This window comes from Coregonus lavaretus (genome assembly GCF_964263955.1).
Source record: "Coregonus lavaretus genome assembly, chromosome: 9".
Classification (NCBI taxonomy): domain Eukaryota; kingdom Metazoa; phylum Chordata; class Actinopteri; order Salmoniformes; family Salmonidae; genus Coregonus; species Coregonus lavaretus.
Window position 1 is genome coordinate 39,125,285 of NC_139996.1, and position 23,517 is coordinate 39,148,801.

The 23,517-nt window shown below is 43.3% G+C and overlaps 1 protein-coding gene across 1 annotated transcript in view; it reads right to left on the reverse strand.

The window, feature by feature from the left end:
• Positions 1-23,517, reverse strand: part of LOC311135348 (A disintegrin and metalloproteinase with thrombospondin motifs 20-like) — a 119,256-nt gene that overhangs the window by 27,759 nt on the left and 67,980 nt on the right. The window contains exons 19-27 of the mRNA XM_084169295.1: positions 21,529-21,655; positions 21,220-21,430; positions 20,756-20,920; positions 18,407-18,577; positions 16,656-16,883; positions 12,238-12,402; positions 11,774-12,037; positions 11,179-11,340; positions 10,379-10,555 (exon numbers count right to left, since the gene is read on the reverse strand). Of these exons, the coding sequence (XP_084025421.1) occupies positions 10,379-10,555; positions 11,179-11,340; positions 11,774-12,037; positions 12,238-12,402; positions 16,656-16,883; positions 18,407-18,577; positions 20,756-20,920; positions 21,220-21,430; positions 21,529-21,655 (1,670 nt within the window). The remainder of the gene's footprint in view (positions 1-10,378; positions 10,556-11,178; positions 11,341-11,773; positions 12,038-12,237; positions 12,403-16,655; positions 16,884-18,406; positions 18,578-20,755; positions 20,921-21,219; positions 21,431-21,528; positions 21,656-23,517) is intronic.

Here is a 23,517-nt window from a genome sequence, read left to right on the forward strand (position 1 = left end):
TTTAATACAGTCCAACTCCCAAGGTACAGTACATCAACCTGATCGCCACCAACAGGCCCCAACATGAATAATCCCCATCACGTCTCCGGTAAAGACGAGGTGAGAGGAACATGCATTTAAGTCCCATTTCAGAGAGGATTCACCCCGTAAGCTTTAGAGACCTTTCTCTCAGATGTGTTGCAATGCCAGTTGAGAAAAAGCAGCCACTCTTCAGAGGGGACCTGTTCCCGATCATTGGAAGAGCCAGGGAAAGCCTGGGTTAAACGCTTCCAGATTTTTACCCTACATCTCTCATTTTATGTCCCTGCATCCATCCCCAGCTGAAGAGCCAGCAAAACAAATATATGCCTAAACTAGTCTCTTCCCCTCTCTTGATCTTTCTCTCGCTCTTTCTCCCCCTTCTCTGCTCTGTATCCAGAGCTTCTTTGTGGTTGCGAGGTGACTCCTGCTCTCAAAGGTTTGGGCCATTTTATTTCATCAGCCTCCGTCACTGAGACTGCATTAGTGGTTATGTCTATATGAGTGAATTCAGAGGACTAGGCCACATACAGTAGAGCCGACTATATATCAAACTCTGAGGTTTGACGTCAACCGTGCTCGATGGCAGATGTCCATAAAGAAAGTAGGGTCACTGGTTTACATAAAATACTTTCTCCACCGCTGACGTTTAATATTTATTTTCCATATGTACCGTATAAATATCTTGTCTATTTCTCTTTCAGTCAAACATGTCAAGATATGCATGTTTTGTTAGTCGATCTGGGATACAAACAAATCAATCTTTGTATGCGAGCCATGTCTTTTGTTTGTCATTTGTTTCTGTTGAGGCCTGGCAACATTATTTAATTGTTCTCTAAATTGCAATAAATTGGAAGAAAGAAAAGCTTGGACACATCAATGTTGGCGGAGAGCATCATGCTATTATTACAGTTGTTTTGGAATGAAATCCCATGCCAAAAACGCATTACTTTGATTTGAAACAGACAGGAAATTGAATAATGGAGAAACTTAAAAAACAACTTCTCTATTTCTCTTCTTTCAATATATACACGTTATGGCTATTCTCCATGTTTTCCAACTGTTTGGCCTTCTGATACAGACTTTATTGCTGCTGTCAAAGCTCTACTTATGTCCAAAGATTTTGCCTCAGATAACATCTAAAAGAAGCATCTGGTTTGGTGCCTCCAAATGCTTAAGCCTCCTGGCATGCCAAATCCTACAAGATACAGCAATCAACTATTGACCAATTCAACTAATGAATTGCATCATTTGGTTTGGTTTAACATCAAATAAACAATCACTAAAGGGCCCAAAATGTAACAGCCTCCTGCTCTGGTTTCCAACATAAGCTATGACAAGAACCATGCTTGAAGAACTGGGACTGAGGGAACCTCCAAGTCTCCAGGTCCTAGCTAGTTCCAGTTGCTCAGTGCTAGACTGGCATATGGGCTGGATCAGGAAACACCAGCTCAATGACGTCACGACCATCTGACCCCAGGGTGACAGGTTTGGGGAATTTGCCTGCAAGTGGCCTCAGGCCAAAGTCAAGTATGTCAATGTTGTGCATGTGTATTTCATTTGAACCAATGCGATCTCTTCAACAGAGATTGCACTCCTTGGGAACCCTCACTCACGGCAGGAAATGGTGTGTTTTCATTAGCAACAAAATAGGCATAAATTACTAAAATGGTGGTGTGTTGGCCAATTCATCACACACTGCATTATTGTTGGTTAATGCTGCTTCACACAAAAAATGTTGCCACTGTTTTTAAAGCAATCATCATTGCTTAAGATGTTTACATTGTTGCTAATCTATTTTGTGTGGAACTTTACTGCTCCCAAACTGTGTTTGACCACCAAAATCTGTGCAATAAATGTAAATGGTTTTCTGTCTTTGGTGAGTCACTCTCTTTGGTATCAGTGAATGCTTATATTACTTGATTGTTAAGTTGGATAAACCCTGACTGAAGAATGCCACAAGACACCATAATCATCTCGCCAGGTAAGTCCATGACAAGGTTTAACCCATACAACTGCCACTTGAGAAAACAAATCGCTTTGTGAAGCATGCCAACATACTCTATATAAGTAGCCACAAAGATTCCAGGAATTACATATGGAGTCATCTGCAGTGCAGCATCTAACTCATTCATGACTGTTTGTTACCGAATACGGTCTTAATGATTGAAATGCTAATCACTGCAAAAACTTTACTATAGCTTAATAAAGTACTAAATTATTTGAGATCACTGACAAGTGAAGAGGCCACCACTCAAGGTAAGGTAAGGTTCAATTATGCCAACCACAATAAATATTTCAGGCAATCCCAAAGCTATGCTATTTTCTCTCTCTCACCAGACAGACCATAAGCCTCTAATAAACGTGGCGTCTCAACAGGACACCACTTGATCCAGGACTTTCTTTCAACACGACATTTCACAGAAAAGGAATCTAAACTTCCAACTTGTTTAAATTCATTTTATGTAAATGTTATGTGTGATTCACTATGTAACTGAACCGTTTTGTAAAATAATTACCTCAGGGTTTCAGGTTCATATTTACGCTCAATACACTGACTTCCCTGTCGCTGTATGGGTTATGTTGTATGAAAAATGGTCTATCTTAAATTACTATTAGCATAGCTTAGCATACTGCTTAGAAGTGGTGATGGGAGACAGCATTTGACCGCCCTAAAAAAAAAATCATTTGTACAAGCAAAAAATTGGTTATAGATACATGGCTATTAGAGGCCAGTATAAAAGGTAAAAACATCAACTCCATGGTATAGCTGAGGTATTGGCTCTGCTTCTTTTATTTGTCCTGTTAAAATACCCTCCTCTATATTTGGAAGCATGATAAAATACAACAGAAGGCACAAATTAATCCATCAACAATATTCTATAAACAAATTTTTCAGGTTTCAATTTCAGACCTCTTCAAATATAACAAGCTTGCCAACATTGATACATACCAATTATTGTTGTAGTAAAACTGAATACTCTGTTGGTCTCCAGCCAAAGGCATTACGGTGAGAACCCTATTACTACAATTGTATACAGATGTGCCAGTGCCAAAATTTGATTTGGAGTAAGTATGTTTTCTCTTGAGTGTTTGCTAAATAAAATTATAAAATATATATATAATAACAATATGAATAAAGCCTGCAGTCCGTTTTAGACTATGTGACGGGTGGAAATAACCTTAAAATGATAGGTAGAAATTATACAGACCATATTTACATCAAGCATGTCCCAAAAAGACAGCTAGTGTTTCTGATCATTAGATAGACTGCTCAAGGGAGTGAGGTCAATTGTTGGTCAAATACCAAGGACCACAAACTGAACTACTTTCAACTGAGCCGTGGCTATAGGCTTACGGTGAACAGTACAGTTCTATGACCTCAAGGATGCATACATACAGACAGGAATACTGTACAGTATGTATTAATGAGCAGTTAGGCTAAGCAGTATAGTTTATGACTGGCTATAGCTTTGATCACAATGATACCACAATATACAGTACCAGTCAAAAGTTTGGACATACCTAGTTATTCAACGTTTTTCTTTATTTTTTTTACTATTTTCTACATTGTAGAATAATAGTGAAGGCATCAAAACTGTGAAATAACACATATGGAATCATGTAGTAATCAAAAAAGCACTAAAAATATCAAAATATATTTTATATTTGAGATTCTTCAAATAGCCACCCTATGCCTTGGTGACAGCTTTGCACACTCTTGGCATTCTCTCAACCAGCTTCACCTGGAATGCTTTTCCAACAGCCTTGAAGGAGTTCCCACATATGCTTAGCACTTGTTGGCTGCTTATCCTTCACTCTGCCGTCCGACTCATCCCAATCCATCTCAATTGGGTTGAGGTCGGGGGATTGTGAAGGCCAGGTCATCTGATGCAGCACTCCATCACTCTCCTTCTTGGTAAAATAGCCCTTACACAGCCTGGAGGTGTGTTTTGGGTCATTGTCCTGTTGAAAACAAATGAGTCCCACTAAGCCCAAACCAGATGGATGGTGTATCGCTGCAGAATGCTGTGGTCGCCATGCTGGTTAAGTGTGCCTTGAATTCTAAATAAATCACTGACAGTGTCACCAGCAAAGCACCCCCACACCATAACACCACCTCCTCCATGCCTTACGGTGAGAACTACACATGCGGAGATCATCCGTTCACCCACACCGCGTCTCACAAAGACGTGGCGGTTGGAACCAAACATCTCCAATTTGGACTCCAGACCAAAGGACACATTTCCACCGGTCTAATGTCCATTGCTTATGTTTCTTGGCCCAAGCATGTCTCTTCTTCTTATTGGTGTCCTTTAGTAGTGGTTTCTTTGCAGCAATTTGACCATGAAGGCCTGATTCACACAGTCCCCTCTGAACAGTTGATGTTGAGATGCGTCTGTGACTTGAACTCTGTGAAGCATTTATTTAGGCTGCAATTTCTGAGGCTGGTAACTCTAATGAACTTATCCTCTGCAGCAGAGGTAACTCTGGGTCTTCCATTCCTGTGGTGGTCCTCATGAGAGCCAGTTTCATCATAGCGCTTGATGGTTTTTGCGACTGCACTTGAAGAAACTTTCAAAGTTCTTGAAATGTTCCGTTTTGACTGACCTTCATGTCTTAAAGTAATGATGGACTGTCGTTTCTCTTTGCTTATTTGAGCTGTTCTTGCCATAATATGGACTTGGTCTTTTACCAAATAGGGCTATCTCCTCCCCCCCCACCTTGTCACAACACAACTGTTGGCTCAAACGCATTAAGAAGGTAAGAAATTCCACAACTTAACTTTTTAACAAGGCACACCTGTTAATTGAAATGCATTCCAGGTGACTACCTTATTAAGCTGGTTGAGAGAATGCCAAGAGTGTGCAAAGCTGTCATCAAGGCAAAGGGTGGCTATTTGAAGAATCTCAAATATAAAATATATTTTGATTTGTTTAACACTTTTTTGGTTACTACATGATTCCATTATGTGTTATTTCATAGTTTTGATGTCTTCACTATTATTGTACAATGTAAATAATAGTTAAAATAAAGAAAAACCCTTGAATGAGTAGGTGTGTCCAAACTTTTGACTGGTACTGTACTTATAAGCAGACAGCGACCATTGTTATGAATATGGAACAAAAAGTGTTGAGGACTGAATCTATGTAAGTGATAGCCTATATTGAAATGTTTATGGTAATATGTTTATGTAAAGAGATTAAAGAGATTGAATAGGCTTGGTTCCAATTAGATATAGACATTGGGTAGTTGCATGTATGGATTACCACATATGCAAGTAATGGACCAATATTATTTTGTGTGGTTTTAATTTATGCTGTTTATGCTACGTTAGAAAGCACACTTTTATGATATTCAGAAAAGCTCAGATTGCTGGCTCTCGATGAGATGTATAGAGACATGAGGAGGAACTCATTTTTTCTGTTTAAGAAAGGACATGATTGACATTGATTCATTCCTTTCGATCAACAAATATTGCATTATATATTGTGTATGAAATGCTATAGGGATATAATTAAAACTGAAACAATTATCTTGAAGTTTGTGTCTGAAGTTTGTTTGGCCTGTGTACAACTTTTGGGCGGGGGTTCAGCATGCTTTAAAATGTGGGCGTTTATGTCTCAATACTTTTTGCTCAGTGTAGTATATATTTTAGAACGTATTTGGTATAAACTCAAATCAGATAAGCATATAGAGCACATATGATGCTATTTTCTGTACTATGATGAGCATAAAAAGTAAATGCTCAACAATATAACTTCGAAGTTATGGAGCAAATGCCGTTGCCAAAGAATACAACACTTGCCAAGTATTACAGCATGATGCCATATGGAAAAACAACACAAATGTCACAACCTTTATGTTTCTTTAATATTCTTTACAGTGGGAAAAGCTATTTAAACATGTTTATGTATTTTTCGCATGTGAATGAAATAAATAGAAAAAGATTAACAACATTTGAACAGAAAAAAATGAAAGCAAAGCACTGTTGCCCCACAGCACTATCACTAAGCACCTTGGGTAAAAAAGTTGGAGCCGCGAGGGGCGACTGGGCTGGCGAGGCTGAGTAGGAGTCTTGGATGGAGTGAATGTCTTGGGACAGACACAGAGGAAGGAGGAGAGGACAAAAGAGCCCAGAGTGGACCTCACAGGAGAGCTTACGGTCAACACAAACACAGAGCCATTTTGGTAACACTTCAAATTAACTATGTGTCAGAAAGACTTGACCTTGTTGTCACACACATGACACCTTGTGAAACCATGTTTCACTTACTAGTGTTTTTTATACTGTCGTAGGCACAGGAGGTTGGTGGCACCTTAATTGGGGAGGACGGACTCGTTGTAATGACTAGAGCGGAATCAGTGGAATTGTGTCAAATACATCAAACACATGGTTTCCAGGTGTTTGATGCCATTCCATTTGCTCCATTCTGGCCATTATTATGAGCCGTTCTCTCCTCAGCAACCTCCTGTGGTCGTAGGACATCAAATACAATATATGTTGACTGGCTGGCTAGCCATCAATCAAGATGTGGTAGTTGGACATGAATTGTATTGAAATGTATGGAGCAGTTATCGGATGCCAGGTCAGGTTCATGATAGCATTACGAAGGTTATGACAGATAGTTCAACCCAAGTGTTACATATATCTAAACTGAAACAAATAAAACATTAAAGCTGCAACAATGAATAAACTATTGTAAACAAAAACATACTTTTCATTTGAAAAATCCTTCAGAAATATAAAAACTGGCCCCAGAAAAAGTGAAACAGCAACAAATGACTACAATATCATGAGAGGTATTTGTGTGCTTCAGTTGGTACGAGATATGCAGATGCCAATTCAGTTAGTTGTATCTTTTGAGCTATCAGACTAAGATGAAAGCCACATCTACAGTAAAAGCCACATCTACAGGAAGTTAATCTACAATACAATTGTAGAGCTTTAAAAACTGGATTGCATAGTTTGATGTTTGTGCACCATAATAGACTGCATTTATCTTGATACTGCATTAACATACAGTGCATTCGGAAAGTATTCAGACCCCTTCCCCTTTTCCACATTTTGTTACGTTACAGATTTATTCTAAAATTGATGAAATTATACTTTTTTCTCATCAATCTACACACAATACCCCATAAAGTGAAAACAGGTTTAGAATTGTTTGCATATTTATTACAAATAAAAAACTGAAATACCTTATTTACATAAGTATTCAGACCCTTTGCTATGATACTCGAAATTGAGCTCAGGTGCATCCTGTTTCCATTGATCATCCTTGAGCTGTTTCTACAACTTGATTGGAGTCCACCTGTGGTAAATTCAATTGATTGGACATGATTTGGAAAGGCACACACCTTTCTATATAAGGTGCCACATTTGACAGTGCATGTCAGAGCAAAAACCAAGCCATGAGGTCGAAGGAATTGTCCGTGGAGCTCCGAGACAGGATTGTGTCGAGGCACAGATCTGGGGAAGGGTACCAAAAAAATTCTGCGGCATTGAAGGTCGAGAAGAACACAGTGGCCTCCAAGACTCTTCCTAGAGCTGGCCGCCCGGCCAAACTGAGCAATCGGGGGAGAAGGGCCTTGGTCAGGGAGGTGACCAAGAACCCTGATGGTCACTGACAGAGCTCTAGAGTTCCTCTGTGGAGATGGGAGAACCTTCCAGAAGGACAACCATCTCTGCAGCACTCCACCAATCAGGACTTTATGTTAGCGTGGCCAAACGGAAGCCATTCCAGTAAAAAGGCACATGACAGCCCGCTTGGAGTTTGCCAAAAGGCACCTAAAGGACACTCAGACCATGAGGAACAAGATTTTCTGGTCTGATGAAACCAAGCGTCACGTCTGGAGGAAACCTGGCACCATCCCTACAGTGAAGCATGGTGGTGGCAGCATCATGCTGTGGGGATGTTTTTCAGCGGCAGGGACTGGGAGACTAGTCAGGATTGAAGTGAAAGATGAACGTAGCAAAGTACAGAGAGATCCTTGATGAAAACCTGCCCCAGAGCGCTCAGGACCTCAGACTGGGGCGAAGGTTCACCTTCCAACAGGACAACGACCCTAAGGACACAGCCAAGACAATGCAGGAGTGGCTTCGGGACAAGTCTCTGAATGTCCTTGAGTGGCCCAGCAAGAGCCCGGACTTGAACCCGATCGAACATCTCTGGAGAGACCTGAAAATAGCTGTGCAGCGACACTCCCCATCCAACCTGATAGGGCTTGAGAGGATCTGCAGAGAAAAATGGGAGAAACTCCCCAAATACAGGTGTGCCAAGCTTGTAGCGTCATACCCAAGAAGACTTGAGGCTGTATTCGCTGCCAAAGGTGCTTCAACAAAGTACTGATTAAAGGCTCTCAATACTTATGTAAATGTGATATTTAAAAAATATATATACATTTGCGAAAATGTCTAAAAACCTGTTTTTGCTTTGTCATTATGGGGTAGTATGTGTAGATTGACGAGGGGGGAAAAACAATTGAATCCATTTTAGAATAAGGCTGTAACGTAAAAAAATGTGGAAAAAGTCAGCTATATGACCTGTGAATAAGTTCAACAATAAAACATTATAGTGACTCTGTACTGAACATATTGGCCAACCTACTGTTATGTCAGTCTGTTAAGAGCCCCTACAGTCAACTAATCACAGTTAAAGACAAAATGACTAATTCTCTGACATCAAAATGGCCGACTGGTGTTTCTATAGAAACCCAACTGTAAACAGCATTTTGATGTAAATGTCTCCTTTACTTTAGTGTAGTTTTACAGTAGAGACAAAGTGCTCACCATACAAGGCAAACGTTCAAATTGTTTGTGCCACTATGACCAATTAACACACTTATGAGAAGACAGGAAATGTACAACACGTGTACTGGTGAGGGTGAGAGTCTATTCTGAGGTGATGTTGAGTGTTTTGCGGAACCAGTGATCCCTGTACGATGTTCAGTTTTGTTATACCAGAAGTGGAGAAGGTGAGTGCCTGGCCGTTGTAGCTACTGTACTAGTTAACATGACTTTATGCACCTGATATTTGCCTTGCATAGGCATTATAGCTTTTTTCCTATTTCAGTAACAGTATTTGTCTAAGCATTTCAAATATCTGCCGATTCAAATTTAACCCTAAAATAAAGTGTTATATCTAGACTATCTATAGTGTCCTATATTTACTGTTTTTAATTTAGTTAATTATAATTAATTGGCAGTTAATGAGTTAAAACTTTGGGTGCACACCTTACTACATGAGGGCTACACAGGGATGGTAGAACTGTGAAAACATCTTAAATATAACATTCTAAGAGAGATGACACTATTTTGAAAACTGCATTTCACCCTTAATTTATGAGTCTTTAAAAAAACTATTTTCATAACATTAAAAATACTAACAAAACATACTGTTGTTTTTAAAATATGTTCCTCTGTACAAACTGTCATTGCTTTTTAAATGGTTTTTAATTTAACTAGGCAAGTCAGTTAAGAACAAATTCTTATTTACAATGACGGCCTACACCGGCCAAACCCGGACGACGCTGGGCCAATTGTGCGCCGCCCTATGGGACTCCCAATCACGGCCGGTTGTGATACAGCCTGGAATCGAACCAGGGGGTCTGTAGTGACGCCTCAAGCACTGAGATGCAGTGCCTTAGACCGCTGCGCCACTCGGGAGCCCAATTGTTCATGCGACTTAAAAGATCAGACCGAAAGCACCAGTAGAAATATTAAATATCATATTCAATTATGAAACCTTGCCACTAAAAAATAAAATCATACTGTACAAAGACATACACAAAATACAGTAACAGTCATTTGTTGCTGTTTGATAAAGTAATAATATTAAAAACTCTTATACACAAATATACACTTGTGTACTTCGGTTACAGGGTGAGACAGCAATCACAAAAAAAATGTACTTCACGCTTCACATATGAAATAAATATATTTTGTGTTATTCATTCGCCTCTACAAATATATGGCATTGTTGGACAACATTGTCCTTCTAATTTATAGTTTTAATTTGGAGCCTAAGTTCCAAATGGGAACCATGTGTTTCTGATGATTCCCAATGTGGAGCAGCATTCTGTGTGTGTTCTCCCTCTCCCTTGTTTCTAATCAGCACCATGCCAGTGCAGTGTGGGTGGGCTAGGGCTAGCGCTGATGCTAGCACTCCATTGACTCTCCTACAGAACTCCTAAAACACAGTAAGCTAGCCGCTAGCCTCTAGCTGCTAGTTGCTAGCGGATAGCCATTAGTACACTCCCTGTAATTTAAGCACACCCCCATGTCTACTCACGGTGACGCGCCCCAGTGAAGGAAGAAGTCAAGGAGGAGTTAGGAGAAGAGGAAGTACTATCGTACCGGCTTCCATGGTCGGCGGTGCCAGGATGCGCTGCCTGGGCACAGGTGCAGGTTGCACTGCTCCATGTCGGGAGGCTTGTCCAGGATGTCACAGTTGTGGTCGTTGAGTCTTTGACCGTTGGGCCGCTGGCATACCACCTGGCGTGTCCTCCTGCCTCCGCCACACGTCTGGGTGCACTGAGAGGGGACAAGGGAAGAGGGGGTCACTTAGTATTCAGCAAGACTATAGAGTTAAAGGCAGGCTACCAAGTACAGTATATCAATAGTTCTTCTTTCAGGGCAGGATTAGATGATGAAGAGGTGCAGAGGAAAGGAAGCCACTTTAGACTATTGAGATGCATGCCCAGGAGTCTGAAATGGGTATCTATAGTTTAGTATTGTACTGTATTGTTGTAGGATAGTTTAATAGAAGCAGATCTGTTTAACCTTTTACTGCAGTGGGCTAAATCAGGGTCACACAGTGTTTCTTGGTAGTCTTAAACAAATCTACTTTGAAACAGAAGTATACACCTCACACACATGGTTATGGGCTTAAAAGAAGACACCCGTACCATGTCAGATATAAATGTATTCAATTTTGAGTTTGCATCCCAATAGTACAATTGATATACATCACAGAAGACTGAAATATAACAAAACCGTTTGACATAGAAACACTGGATTTTCTGTAGAAACAAAAAGAACAAAGTATGAAATTATGAAAAATATTAATAACATTCCACCCACTAGGCCACTAGGTCATTTGACAGCAGGAAAGGGACTATGGATGTACGTAGTCCTTGTAGTGCCTGTGTCCTCACCTCTCCCCAGACGCCGTAGTTCCACAGAGGGCAGGGTCCTGAGTCGCAGTTCTTGGACTCGGCAGGTTTGACCCTCTCGTCACAGTGGCTGGTGCTGCGGCCCTCTGCATCCTGACACACCACCACCCTCCTCTGGAAGCCCCCCGCACAAGTACTGGAACACTATGGATGGGCACAGAGTGTGTTACAGACAGAAGGAAACATACAAACACACACATGACCAACTTTGTACAGACTAGCTGCAATCTCAACCAAAGCCAGCTGTGGAGTTACAGTACACTTGGTCCACACATAGATGGAAAACATCAGTCTTAGAAGTATAACGTGACACATAGAACAGCCTAGAACTAGGCAGCAGGTACTTTCTGCAACCAATTAGTGACACATCACATCCTTGCTGTCTCAGTAAGAGATCTCTACGTGAGATACAGCAGCACGCAGTTAGACAATTAAGTGTGACAGAGCAGTGAATGGAGATGGTATCGAAGAGCCATGGGTTTTTCTTGACCATGTGACCCAACCAGGAAAGATACTCTCCCCTGGTCCTGGTCAGGTGACATGGTCAGGTGACATGGTCCTATGGCTCTGTACATACTCCTCCCCAGGGTCCCGTCCTCCACTGGTTATCTGCCGAGGGGACGTTCCAGCTGCTGTGTCCCGGGTGGCTGGCGGGGTTGTGGGGGCTGTAGGGCTGGTCGTTGGGCCTCTGACGGTACACGGAGGGGCAGGGGGCGGCTGTACACTCCTGCTCTGTGCTGGGCCTCTCGTCCTGATCGCAGAAGGACTCATCCACCTGGTGGTGGTAGTTACTGCACACCACCTGCCTGGTGGCCCGGCCCACACCACACGTCACTGAACACTGGACAGAGAATAGACACAAGGTCATATCACTAAACACTGGGCAGAGAGCAAAGAGAAGATCAAATCATCAGACATTCATAGTGAAAAAGCTCTTCATAAGTGATGCATTCTTTCAGTAGTAAAGGCAACTTTACTACAAAATAGCTGTTCATATATATATATACTAATAGAGTTGAAAAAATTACAACTATAACTTACAGGAGACCACTCCCAGGAGCGCCACTGGCCACACGGGCTGAAGCAGGCTGAGGATTCTGGGGGCCGGGGCAGCTGGGCACAGTAGGACTCGTCTGCCACTCCACCCTGGGCATCCCGACAGCTGACGTAGCGGGCACGCTTCCCTTTCCCACAGGACACAGAGCACTGAGACAGGCACACAGAGGAACACATACAAATGTAAGATCAGACGTACAGTAAAAGCATTGTGTCAAACTTTCTCTCTTCTATATCTAATACTACAAATCAAATCAATTCTTATTTGTCACATGCTTTGTAAACAACAGGTGTGTACTAACAGTGAAAAGCTTACTTACGGGCCCTTCCCAGCAATGCAGAGAGAAAGAAAATAGAGAAATAATAAAAAAGTAAAACACGTAATAACAAAAGCAATAATAAATACACAATGAGTAACGATAACTTGCCTATATACAAGGGGTACCAGTACCGAGTGGATGTGCAGGAGTATGAGGTAATTGAGGTAGATTTGTCCATGTAACTAGGAATAAAGTGACAGATAGTAAACAGTAGCAGCAGCGTATGTGATGAGTCAAAAAAAGGTTTCTGCAAAAAGACAATGCAGATAGCTAAATAGTTCATAAAATAGCTACACGGACTAACTATTTAGCAGTCTTACGGCTTGGGGGTAGAAGCTGTTCAGGGTCCAGTTGGTTCCAGACTTGGTTCATCAGTACCGCTTACTGTGCGGTAGCAGAGTAAACAGTCTATGACTTGGGTGGCTGGAGTCAATTTTTAGGCCCTTCCTCTGACACCGCCTAGTATAGAGGTCCTGGATGGCAGGGAGCTCGGCCCCAGTGATGTACTGGGCAAAATGCACTACACTCTGTAGCGCTTTGCGGTCGGATGCAAAGCAGTTGCCATACCAAGCGGTGATGCAGCCAGTCAAGATGCTCTCAATGGTGCAGCTGTATTACTTTTTCGAGGATCTGAGGACCCATGCCAAATCTTTTCAGCCTCCTAAGGGGGAAGAGGACTTGTCGTGCCCTCTTCACGGCTGTGTTGTTGTGTTTGGACCATGATAGGTCCTCAGTGATGTGGACCCCGAGGAACTTGAAGCTCTTGACCCGCTCCACTACAGCCCTGTCGATGTGAATGGGGGCGTGCTCTACCCTCCGTTTCCTGTAGTCCATGATCAGCTTCTTTGTCTTGCTGATGTTGAGGGAAAGGTTGTTGTCTGAGCATCACACTGCCAGGTCTCTGACCACCTCTCTATAGGCTGTCTCATCATCGTCGATTATTTGGGCCTACCACTGTCGTGTCGTCAGCAAACTTAATAATTGTTTGAGTCATGCGCTGCCACGCAGTCGTGGGTGAGCAGCGAGTACAGGAGGGGACTAAGCACGCACCCCTGAGGGCCCCCGTGTTGAAAGTCAGCGTGGCGGATGTGTTGTTGCATACCCTCACCACCTGGGGGCGTCCCGTCAGGAAGTCCAGGATCCAGTGGCAGAGGGAGGTGTTCAGTGTTCAGGGTCCTTAGCTTAGTGATGAGCTTGGAGGTCACTATGGTGTTGAACGCTGAGCTGTGGTCAATGAACAGCATTCTCACGTAGGGCAGTGTGGAGTGCAATAGAGATTACGTCATCTGTGGATCTGTTGGGACGATATGTGTTATTGGAGTGGGTCCAGTGTGTCTGGGATGATGGTGTTTACATGAGCCATGACCAGCCTTTCAAAGCATTTCATGGCTACAGATGTGAGTGGTATGGGGCGATAGTAATTTAGACAGGTTACCTTGGCGTTCTTGGGCACAGGGACTATGGTGGTCTGATTGAAACATGTAGGTATTACAGACTGGGTCAGGGCAAGGTTGAAAATGTAAGTGAAGACGCTTGCCAGCTGGTCAGCGCATGCTCTGAGTATGCATCCTGGTCATCCGTCTGGCCCTGCGGCCTTGTGAATGTTAAAGGTCTTACTCACATCGGCTATGGAGAGCGAGATCACACAGTCATCCGGAACAGCTGGTGCTCTCATGCATGGTTCAGTGTTGCTCGTGGCTGGGTTTCCCTTTGTAATCCGGGATAGTTTGCAAGCCCTGCCACATCTGACGAGTGTCAGAGCCGGTGTAGTAGGATTCGATCTTAGTCCTGTATTGACGCTTTGCCTGTTTCATGGTCCGTCGGCGGGCGTAGCAGAATTTCTTATAAGCGTCCGGGTTAGTGTCTCGCTCCTTGAAAGCGCCAGCTCTAGCTTTTAGCTCAGTGCGGATGTTGTCTGGCTTTTGGTTGGGATATGTAGGTACGGTCACAGTGGGGACGACATCGTCAATGCAGTTATTAATGATGTCGGTGACTGATGTGGTAAACTCCTCAAGTTGAGTCCCGGAATATATTCCAGTCTGTGCTAGCGAAACAGTCCTGTAGCTTAGTATATCTATAACTCATACTGGTATATAACAAGTCTCTTTCTACAAATGTTTGAGACATCACTTCAGCCACTTACTCTGTAACTGTAACTAACTGTATTTGTGTGAATAATTTGTAATTCATTCTCTCTCTCTCTATCGTCATAAAAGACTGCTCCATAAGGTTTTCACCTCGTGATCTTCTAGCTGCACCCGAGCGAACTCAACAGGAGGACATAGTGAACATTACCAAGGGGTAAATACCTAATGCAATCAAAAGGCACCATCTAAAATACACATGTAAATACAGTATCCCAATCGTAATGATGACACCCAATTATCCATGTCTTCACACGAGAGGATGACAGTATCACTTCTGAGGGGAATGTGTGTTTTTTCTGAGGGACCACACTTGCCTCCTCTTAGACATGCGAGCTCACAGCCTCTCTGTCAGGCACACTGATAGTCTGAGATTCATGTTTGAAACACAAGCCTGGTGTTTAGACAGAGATCTGTTTTTCATTTGCACTGGAAAACAATGCAAAGCATTACAGACAGACAGAAGCCTCTTAGCCTAGACCTAAACAAGGCTGACTGACTGCTGAGACTAGGGTGAGGGAGTGTGTGTGTGAAGCAGGGGTGTGCTGCATTCTATAAACCAGTGTACCAGTCTGAGGGGTAGTGATGGTGAGGCAGAGTGAGCTACTGTACATGAGTGTGTATGAGCCTATGGGTGAGTGTGTATGAGCCTATATAAGGGTGAGTGTGTATGAGCCTACATAAGGGTGAGTGTGTATGAGCCTATATAAGGGTGAGTGTGTATGAGCCTACATAAGGGTGTGTGTGTATGAGCCTACATAAGGGTGTGTGTGTATGAGCCTACATAAGGGTGAGTGTGTATGAGCCTATATAAGAGTGAGTGTGTATGAGCCTACATAAGGGTGAGTGTGTATGAGCCTACATAAGGGTGAGTGTGTATGAGCCTACATAAGGGTGAGTGTGTATGAGCCTATATAAGGGTGTGTGTGTATGAGCCTACATAAGGGTGAGAGTGTATGAGCCTATATAAGGGTGTGTGTGTATGAGCCTACATAAGGGTGAGTGTGTATGAGCCTACATAAGGGTGTGTGTGTATGAGCCTACATAAGGGTGTGTGTGTATGAGCCTACATAAGGGTGTGTGTGTATGAGCCTACATAAGGGTGTGTGTGTATGAGCCTACATAAGGGTGTGTGTGTATGAGCCTACATAAGGGTGTGTGTGTATGAGCCTACATACAGGTGTGTGTGTATGAGCCTATATAAGGGTGTGTGTGTATGAGCCTACATAAGGGTGTGTGTGTATGAGCCTATATAAGGGTGTGTGTGTATGAGCCTATATAAGGGTGTGTGTGTATGAGCCTACATAAGGGTGTGTGTGTGTGAGCCTACATAAGGGTGTGTGTGTGTGAGCCTACATAAGGGTGTGTGTGTGTGAGCCTACATAAGGGTGTGTGTGTGTGAGCCTACATAAGGGTGTGTGTGTATGAGCCTACATAAGGGTGTGTGTGTATGAGCCTACATAAGGGTGTGTGTGTATGAGCCTACATAAGGGTGTGTGTGTATGAGCCTACATACAGGTGTGTGTGTATGAGCCTATATAAGGGTGTGTGTGTATGAGCCTACATAAGGGTGAGTGTGTATGAGCCTATATAAGGGTGTGTGTGTATGAGCCTACATAAGGGTGTGTGTGTGTGAGCCTACATAAGGGTGTGTGTGTATGAGCCTACATAAGGGTGTGTGTGTGTGAGCCTACATAAGGGTGTGTGTGTGTGAGCCTACATAAGGGTGTGTGTGTATGAGCCTACATAAGGGTGTGTGTGTATGAGCCTACATAAGGGTGTGTGTGTATGAGCCTACATACAGGTGTGTGTGTATGAGCCTATATAAGGGTGTGTGTGTATGAGCCTACATAAGGGTGTGTGTGTATGAGCCTATATAAGGGTGTGTGTGTATGAGCCTACATAAGGGTGTGTGTGTGTGAGCCGTTGCCGTGCTCACCGTGGTCCAGGAGCCGTATCTCCACTGTGTGAAGAGCTGACCAGAGGTGTCAGGGCGGACGGTGCTGTGTGGAGGAGAGGCCCAGGGACATGGCGCCACCTCACAGTCCTGGCTGTCCCTGGGTCTGGATGCAGCGTTACACTCCCTGTCATCCACCGTGTCACCATACGCCCCTGACACACACCTCACAGCCCGCATCTGGTAACCATGGCCACACGTCACCGCACACTGCAACAACACACAGGAGAGAGACACACAGGGTCAGACAATGGTCTGAGTCTCCAAAAGGATTGACAGTAAAACCTTGGCTGGCACAGAGTCTAGCCCAGCTAAGCCCAGTCTAACTCAGTGTAGTTTAAGCCTACTACCTCCCCAGAAGTCCACCTTACATTTACATTTTAGTCATTTAGCAGACGCTCTTATCCAGAGCGACTTACAGTTAGTGAGTGCATACATTTTTTAAAATATTTTTGTTCATACTGGCCCCCCGTGGGAATCGAACCCACAACCCTGACGTTGCAAACGCCATGCTCTACCAACTGAGCTACACGGGACTACCCCAGATCTCTGCGTGTGTGTGTGCGTGTGTAGGGGTGCACATTTGGTGTTGAGAAGGTGGAGGAAGTGCTGCAGGATAGGTTTATTTGAGCAGTAGATTATGATTACATAGGCAATAACAGACAGATACTGTATATACCAGCTCTGTCAATAGAAGTATCTGAGTATCCCGCCCACCAACTCGTTCAGTTGAGTCAATGAATGGTCACTCATTCATTCATTCATTCATTCATTCATTTCAAACTATATCTCCAGACCAGGTGTGCGAATAGTAGAGGTCTTCATGGGTCTAGGTGGACCAGATATACCTGAGACCCGACCCGGGTCTGAAATTCTAACTTTTCCCTCGGGTCAGGGTTGGGTCCTGTTTGATTGTCATCAGGTCTTCGGTCTATGTAATTACAGCTGAGTGGATCAGAACGGACCCGATCACGGCTCTGCATAGCTTATAACATATTTATTTTACGCTAATAAGGTTAATTTATTGACTTATAGACGGCTTAGCCAACATATAAAGACTTACTTGTTAACCAGAAGAGCAACTTGGCAGAAAAACATATTATTTTGTCACTTGGGTCCAATCGGGTCTGGTCTAGGTCGAGTTATCCCCAGGTCCATTCGGGTTCGGGTCTGATTGTTCTCAGGTCCATTCGGGTCCCCATTTTTTTATTTTTTATGATTGGGTCCATTCGGGTCATGTCTGATTGCCCTTGGGTCCGTTCGGGGCCGGGTCCAACTTCTTGGACTCGTGAAGACCTCTAGCGTATAGACTGAGAGTATTGGACTAGCAGACTCAGAAGGTGTGTGTGAGTGTATGTGTTCTAAGGCATTGGGGAAACCAAATAGCCTGGTGAGTTATGGAGCGGTGTGCTCTGACTTGAGCTGCCATTTCCTCCCTAGCGCTTTAACTCTGCTCTCATATCCTGTCGGAGTAAATCTGACCCCACACACAGACACACTGACAAACACCACTTAAACACACTGGGAAAGAAGGGGATATACGGTATGTGCAGCCAGACATAAATAACACACACTATAATGTTACATCCTCCAACATTCATTATTGCACATATACTCCTATGCACACACTAAGATTCAAACAGACGCACACCAAGAGTCTGATTCTGTCAGACACACGCACACACAAGCACCCACCCTTACACACACAGACACACAGACCCATCTGGACTCACCGGTCCCCAGACTCCGACCTGCCAGGAGGCACACTCTGGCAGCTCACAGCTCCCCACAGCCGGAGGCTTAGTGTTCGGGTCACAGAAGTGTTCGCTCAGCTTCTCCTCTCCTAACCCCATGCTACAGGACACCTGCCTGTGCCTCATCCCCTTCCCACACGTCACCAAGCACTGGGAGGGGACACAGAGGGAAAGATAGGATGTAGGAGGAAGACTAATAAAGTCAAGTTGGTCACAACAAAGAGCTGTCGATCGACGTTTGAAAAGGTCCTGAGGACGTCTATATATGCCTTTGTCTGCGCTCACCAAAAAAACAAAAAAAAACACACGATGGCACAGCACTGGGCTCAAACTAACGAGGCTCAAAGCTTAACCCTTTGAGTTGTTTCTGTTTTAACCCTGTAACCACGTGGAATTAATGTGTCAAAAATCGACGTTCATCCAATTACGGCAAATTCCGAAGTGAAACTGCGAGATCAGGTTGAATAAAGTATACACAAGTGTTTGTGTGTATGAAGGGCATGTGTGAGTGGGGGAGGGTGATTGTGTGTGTGTAAAATGTTATCCTCAAAGTGTGTGTGTGCATGTGTATATGTTAGACCAAATGTGTGTGCTTTCATTGATACGTACAGTGGGAAGAACAAGTATGATACACTGCCAAATTTGCAGGTTTTCCTACTTACAAAGCATGTAGAGGTCTGTAATTTTTATCATAGGTACACTTCAACTGTGAGAGACGGAATCTAAAACAAAAATCCAGAAAATCACATTGTATGATTTTTAAGTAATTAATTTGCATTTTATTGCATGACATAAGTATTTGATCACCTACCAACCAGTAAGAATTCCGGCTCTCACAGACCTGTTAATTTTTCTTTAAGAAGCCCTCCTGTTCTCCACTCATTACCTGTATTAACTGCTCCTGTTTGAACTCGTTACCTGTATAAAAGACACCTGTCCACACACTCAATCAAACAGACTCCAACCTCTCCACAATGGCCAAGACCAGAGAGCTGTGTAAGGACATCAGGGATAAAATTGTAGACCTGCACAAGGCTGGGATGGGCTACAGGACAATAGGCAAGCAGCTTGGTGAGAAGGCAACAACTGTTGGCGCAATTATTAGAAAATGGAAGAAGTTCAAGATGACGGTCAATCACCCTCGGTCTGGGGCTCCATGCAAGATCTCACCTCGTGGGGCATCAATGATCATGAGGAAGGTGAGGGATCAGCCCAGAACTACATGGCAGGACCTGGTCAATGACCTGAAGAGAGCAGGGACCACAGTCTCAAAGAAAACCATTAGTAACACACTACGCCGTCATGGATTAAAATCTTGCAGCGCACGCAAGGTCCCCCTGCTCAAGCCAGCGCATGTCCAGGCCCGTCTGAAGTTTGCCAATGACCATCTGGATGATCCAGAGGAGGAATGGGAGAAGGTAATGTGGTCTGATGAGACAAAAATAGAGCTTTTTGGTCTAAACGCCACTCACCGTGTTTGGAGGAAGAAGAAGGATGAGTACAATCCCAAGAACACCGTCCCAACCGTGAAGCATGGTGGTGGAAACATCATTCTTTGGGGATGCTTTTCTGCAAAGGGGACAGGACGACTGCACCGTATTGAGGGGAGGATGGATGGGGCCATGTATCGCGAGATCTTGGCCAACAACCTCCTTCCCTCAGTAAGAGCATTGAAGATGGGTCGTGGCTGGGTCTTCCAGCATGGCAACGACCCAAAACACACAGCCAGGGCAACTAAGGAGTGGCTCCGTAAGAAGCATCTCAAGGTCCTGGAGTGGCCTAGCCAGTTTCCAGACCTGAACCCAATAGAAAATCTTTGGAGGGAGCTGAAAGTCCGTATTGCCCAGCGACAGCCCCGAAACCTGAAGGATCTGGAGAAGGTCTGTATGGAGGAGTGGGCCAAAATCCCTGCTGCAGTGTGTGCAAACCTGGTCAAGACCTACAGGAAACGTATGATTTCTGTAATTGCAAACAAAGGTTTCTGTACCAAATATCAAGTTCTGCTTTTCTGATGTATCAAATACTTATGTCATGCAATAAAATGCAAAAGTTGAAGTGTACCTATGATAACAATTACAGACCTCTACATGCTTTGTAAGTAGGAAAACCTGCAAAATCGGCAGTGTATCAAATACTCCCCACTGTATATAGTTTATAAAGCATGTATATACAGTATTTATGTGTGTGTTATTATGTGTGTAGGAATGTTTATATAATGTGTGTTTATAGACGTGTTTATGTGTGTGTGTGTGTGTGTGTGTGTGTGTGTGTGTGTGTGTGTGTGTGTGTGTGTGTGTGTGTGTGTGCGCGTGCATGTGTGTCCTGTACCTCACTCCACTCGCTGGCTGACCAGCCAGGGCAGGCCTGGTTGTTGCAGCTCTCGGTGACCAGTCTCTGGTAGTCACTACACTCCCTGTCCACTAGTCTCCTCCCCAGATTGTTCATACAGTAGGAGTCCCTAGTACGAGCCCCGCGACCACATGTCTTAGAACACTGCACATGTCACAACACATTAGAATCAGCATTAGATTCACCATTCAACTTGTACTGCACAAAAGCCTAACAAAAGCACTGCACCAAACGTATAAAATACCCACTTTTACCTTGAGTCTACATCATGTTCATTTATAGTAACATGGAAGCAAAAGTCAAGTAACATCTGTCATGCATGAGAAGACAAAGAAAATAGGCTTTTTTCAAGACAATGTGCAATAGCATCACATAATGAAAACAAGTATTATAATCATCTTTCACTTAGATGATGTGTGTCTTTGACTGTTGTTTCCACTGACCTGGGACCAGGCGCTGTACTGCCAGCTCTTGAGCAGACAGTCGCCGTGGCAGGCCTCTCTGGCCTGGGGTTTGGGTAGGTCAGAACAGGCCCTACCCTCCACCCTCTCACTCTGCCTCTTCACCGAGCTGTACCTCATACACTGCACGTCCAGAGTCCGGTAGCCAGGGCCACACTTAGCAGAACACTCACTCTTCCCTGCTACATGCCACCTGCAAACAGGCTATATGGGTTAGTTTAGGTTTAACAGATATACAGTGAGAGTGTGTGTGTTTGGTTGTGGTGTGTGTGTGTGTTTGTTTGTATCTACCGGAGTTCACAGTCAGTGTTACATGGCTCAGTGCCAGCGTTGGGAGGGGGTAGATGCTCACAGCGCTGGTCAGAAACCCCCAGGTGGTCACTCTTCCTCACACATGCCGCCTTGCGCCGTCGCTCACCTACACACACACACATCAGGGTTTCTGTTAGGAAAATGTGACCAGGAAGATTTTAATTTATCGGCCATTTGAGAAATTTACCGGACACATAAGCATTGGGTGCATAACCCATTACGTTGTCCACCCACGGTGCTCAGAATGACAGAAATCACATTTAGATTATGGTAATGCATCTTAACAGAACACGCAACTCATGTCATTTTCAAACATTTGCCAAAATGTAATTCGCGGGAAAACACCATTCTAAACAGCGCACCTGATAACGGTTCCATATGTGACTGAACGTAGAAAGAGGGGGAATCTGAAGATGCAACAACTAGGATGGGTTGCTAATATGACTAGGATTGTGCCTTTGGCTTCTGGACAATAAAATAAAGTTGATATGAAAAGCAATTGAACAGGAGAGAAATGGCATAGGGGTCCAATAGAGTCCAATAGATAAGTAAATAAATGTCCCAACATTATATAATTACTCCTGTCTATACAGAAGGAAGTAAAATCATAAAAAATACTTCACCAGAAAGCATGACTTAGCCACAGAGGAATCGAGGATCATTAGTTTCTTTTTTTTTAAATAGCTGTGGATTGTTTCAAATCACAAGCTCGTAGGCCTATGCCTATTTGGGAAGCCGCAATTTGGGCAGTGCGCGCGGCAATAGATTTAGCTGATTATTGAGTTGCGGCTGTCAGTGAAAACATCTAAAATATGTGTGAAGATAATGTGTCTTGAGTATAATTTAAAATGTTGAGACAAGAAGGGGAGGGGAGTCTCTCCCCAGAATGGCTCAGCTGACTCCCGCCAATTCTTGTGCATTCATTGTTTCATTGTCATGAGTAGTAAATGTACCGTTAATCCCCATCATTTGGTTACATACATTTACTGTTCTCAATCTCGGAGTGGAAACGTTGTTTGCAGAGTTCACAACCTGCTAAACTTGTGAGAAACAAGTTTTTGTTTATTTCATAACCAACATTTCCGAGATTTGTCATTTTTAAAATTATATTTTGTTTGGACTGCTCCATGTGAGCAATGAACATGTGTCTGGTTTCTCTGTCCTCATAATGTTGAGGGAGCACGCGCCTGAGCACGCATAGAAGTACCTGGACTGCTGCGCGGAAATGTAGGAAAGTGTTTTTTAAACATCCATTATGAATGATATATTAAAACCATAGTTCCTCACAGTAAGTCTTTCCAACAATCTCCCCCTCAATAATCACCAATCCTCGTTGTGAAAGAGCAATGGAAGTTATAGGCCTACTGCTGCATTGGCCTATAGGCTATGAGTTCAACGCCCTCATTTCTTTAGCCGCCAATGGATCACGGTGTTTCAATGTGTCCATATGGCATTTTAATTCAGATTTTTATGATTAACCACGTGACAATGATTTTGAGAAACGAAAACACTTATTGAAATGAAACAGTTTCACGAAAATGTGCATATGAAAATCATAACAGGCACGCAGAATGGTAAAAATGGTAGGATAAATTGTAAGCTTCCCAAAACTTGAAACTCACGCGCCGCCTATGAAGTCTTTATAAAATAATTGCCTCCATGTTTCCATGGTAGGATGTTGCCTATTGGCTACTTTGAAGCAAGGTAAGACATGCCTCATAATATGAAATAAAACATTCAGGTTTCAAACAGTTAAGTATGTTTTCAAAATGCATACTGCCTCCAGCTCCCATTGTAAAGTGGTGGGTGACACGCTGATAGCCTGTTGCTTTCACTTGAATGGTGAATGGGACATGCGCTTTAATTAACCAGTTGAGAAATACAAATAGTAGCTCTTTTTAATCGTGCACCAAAACAGTTTTGAAACACGAGATTGCATTTAGAATTGCATTTAGAGTTATACGAACA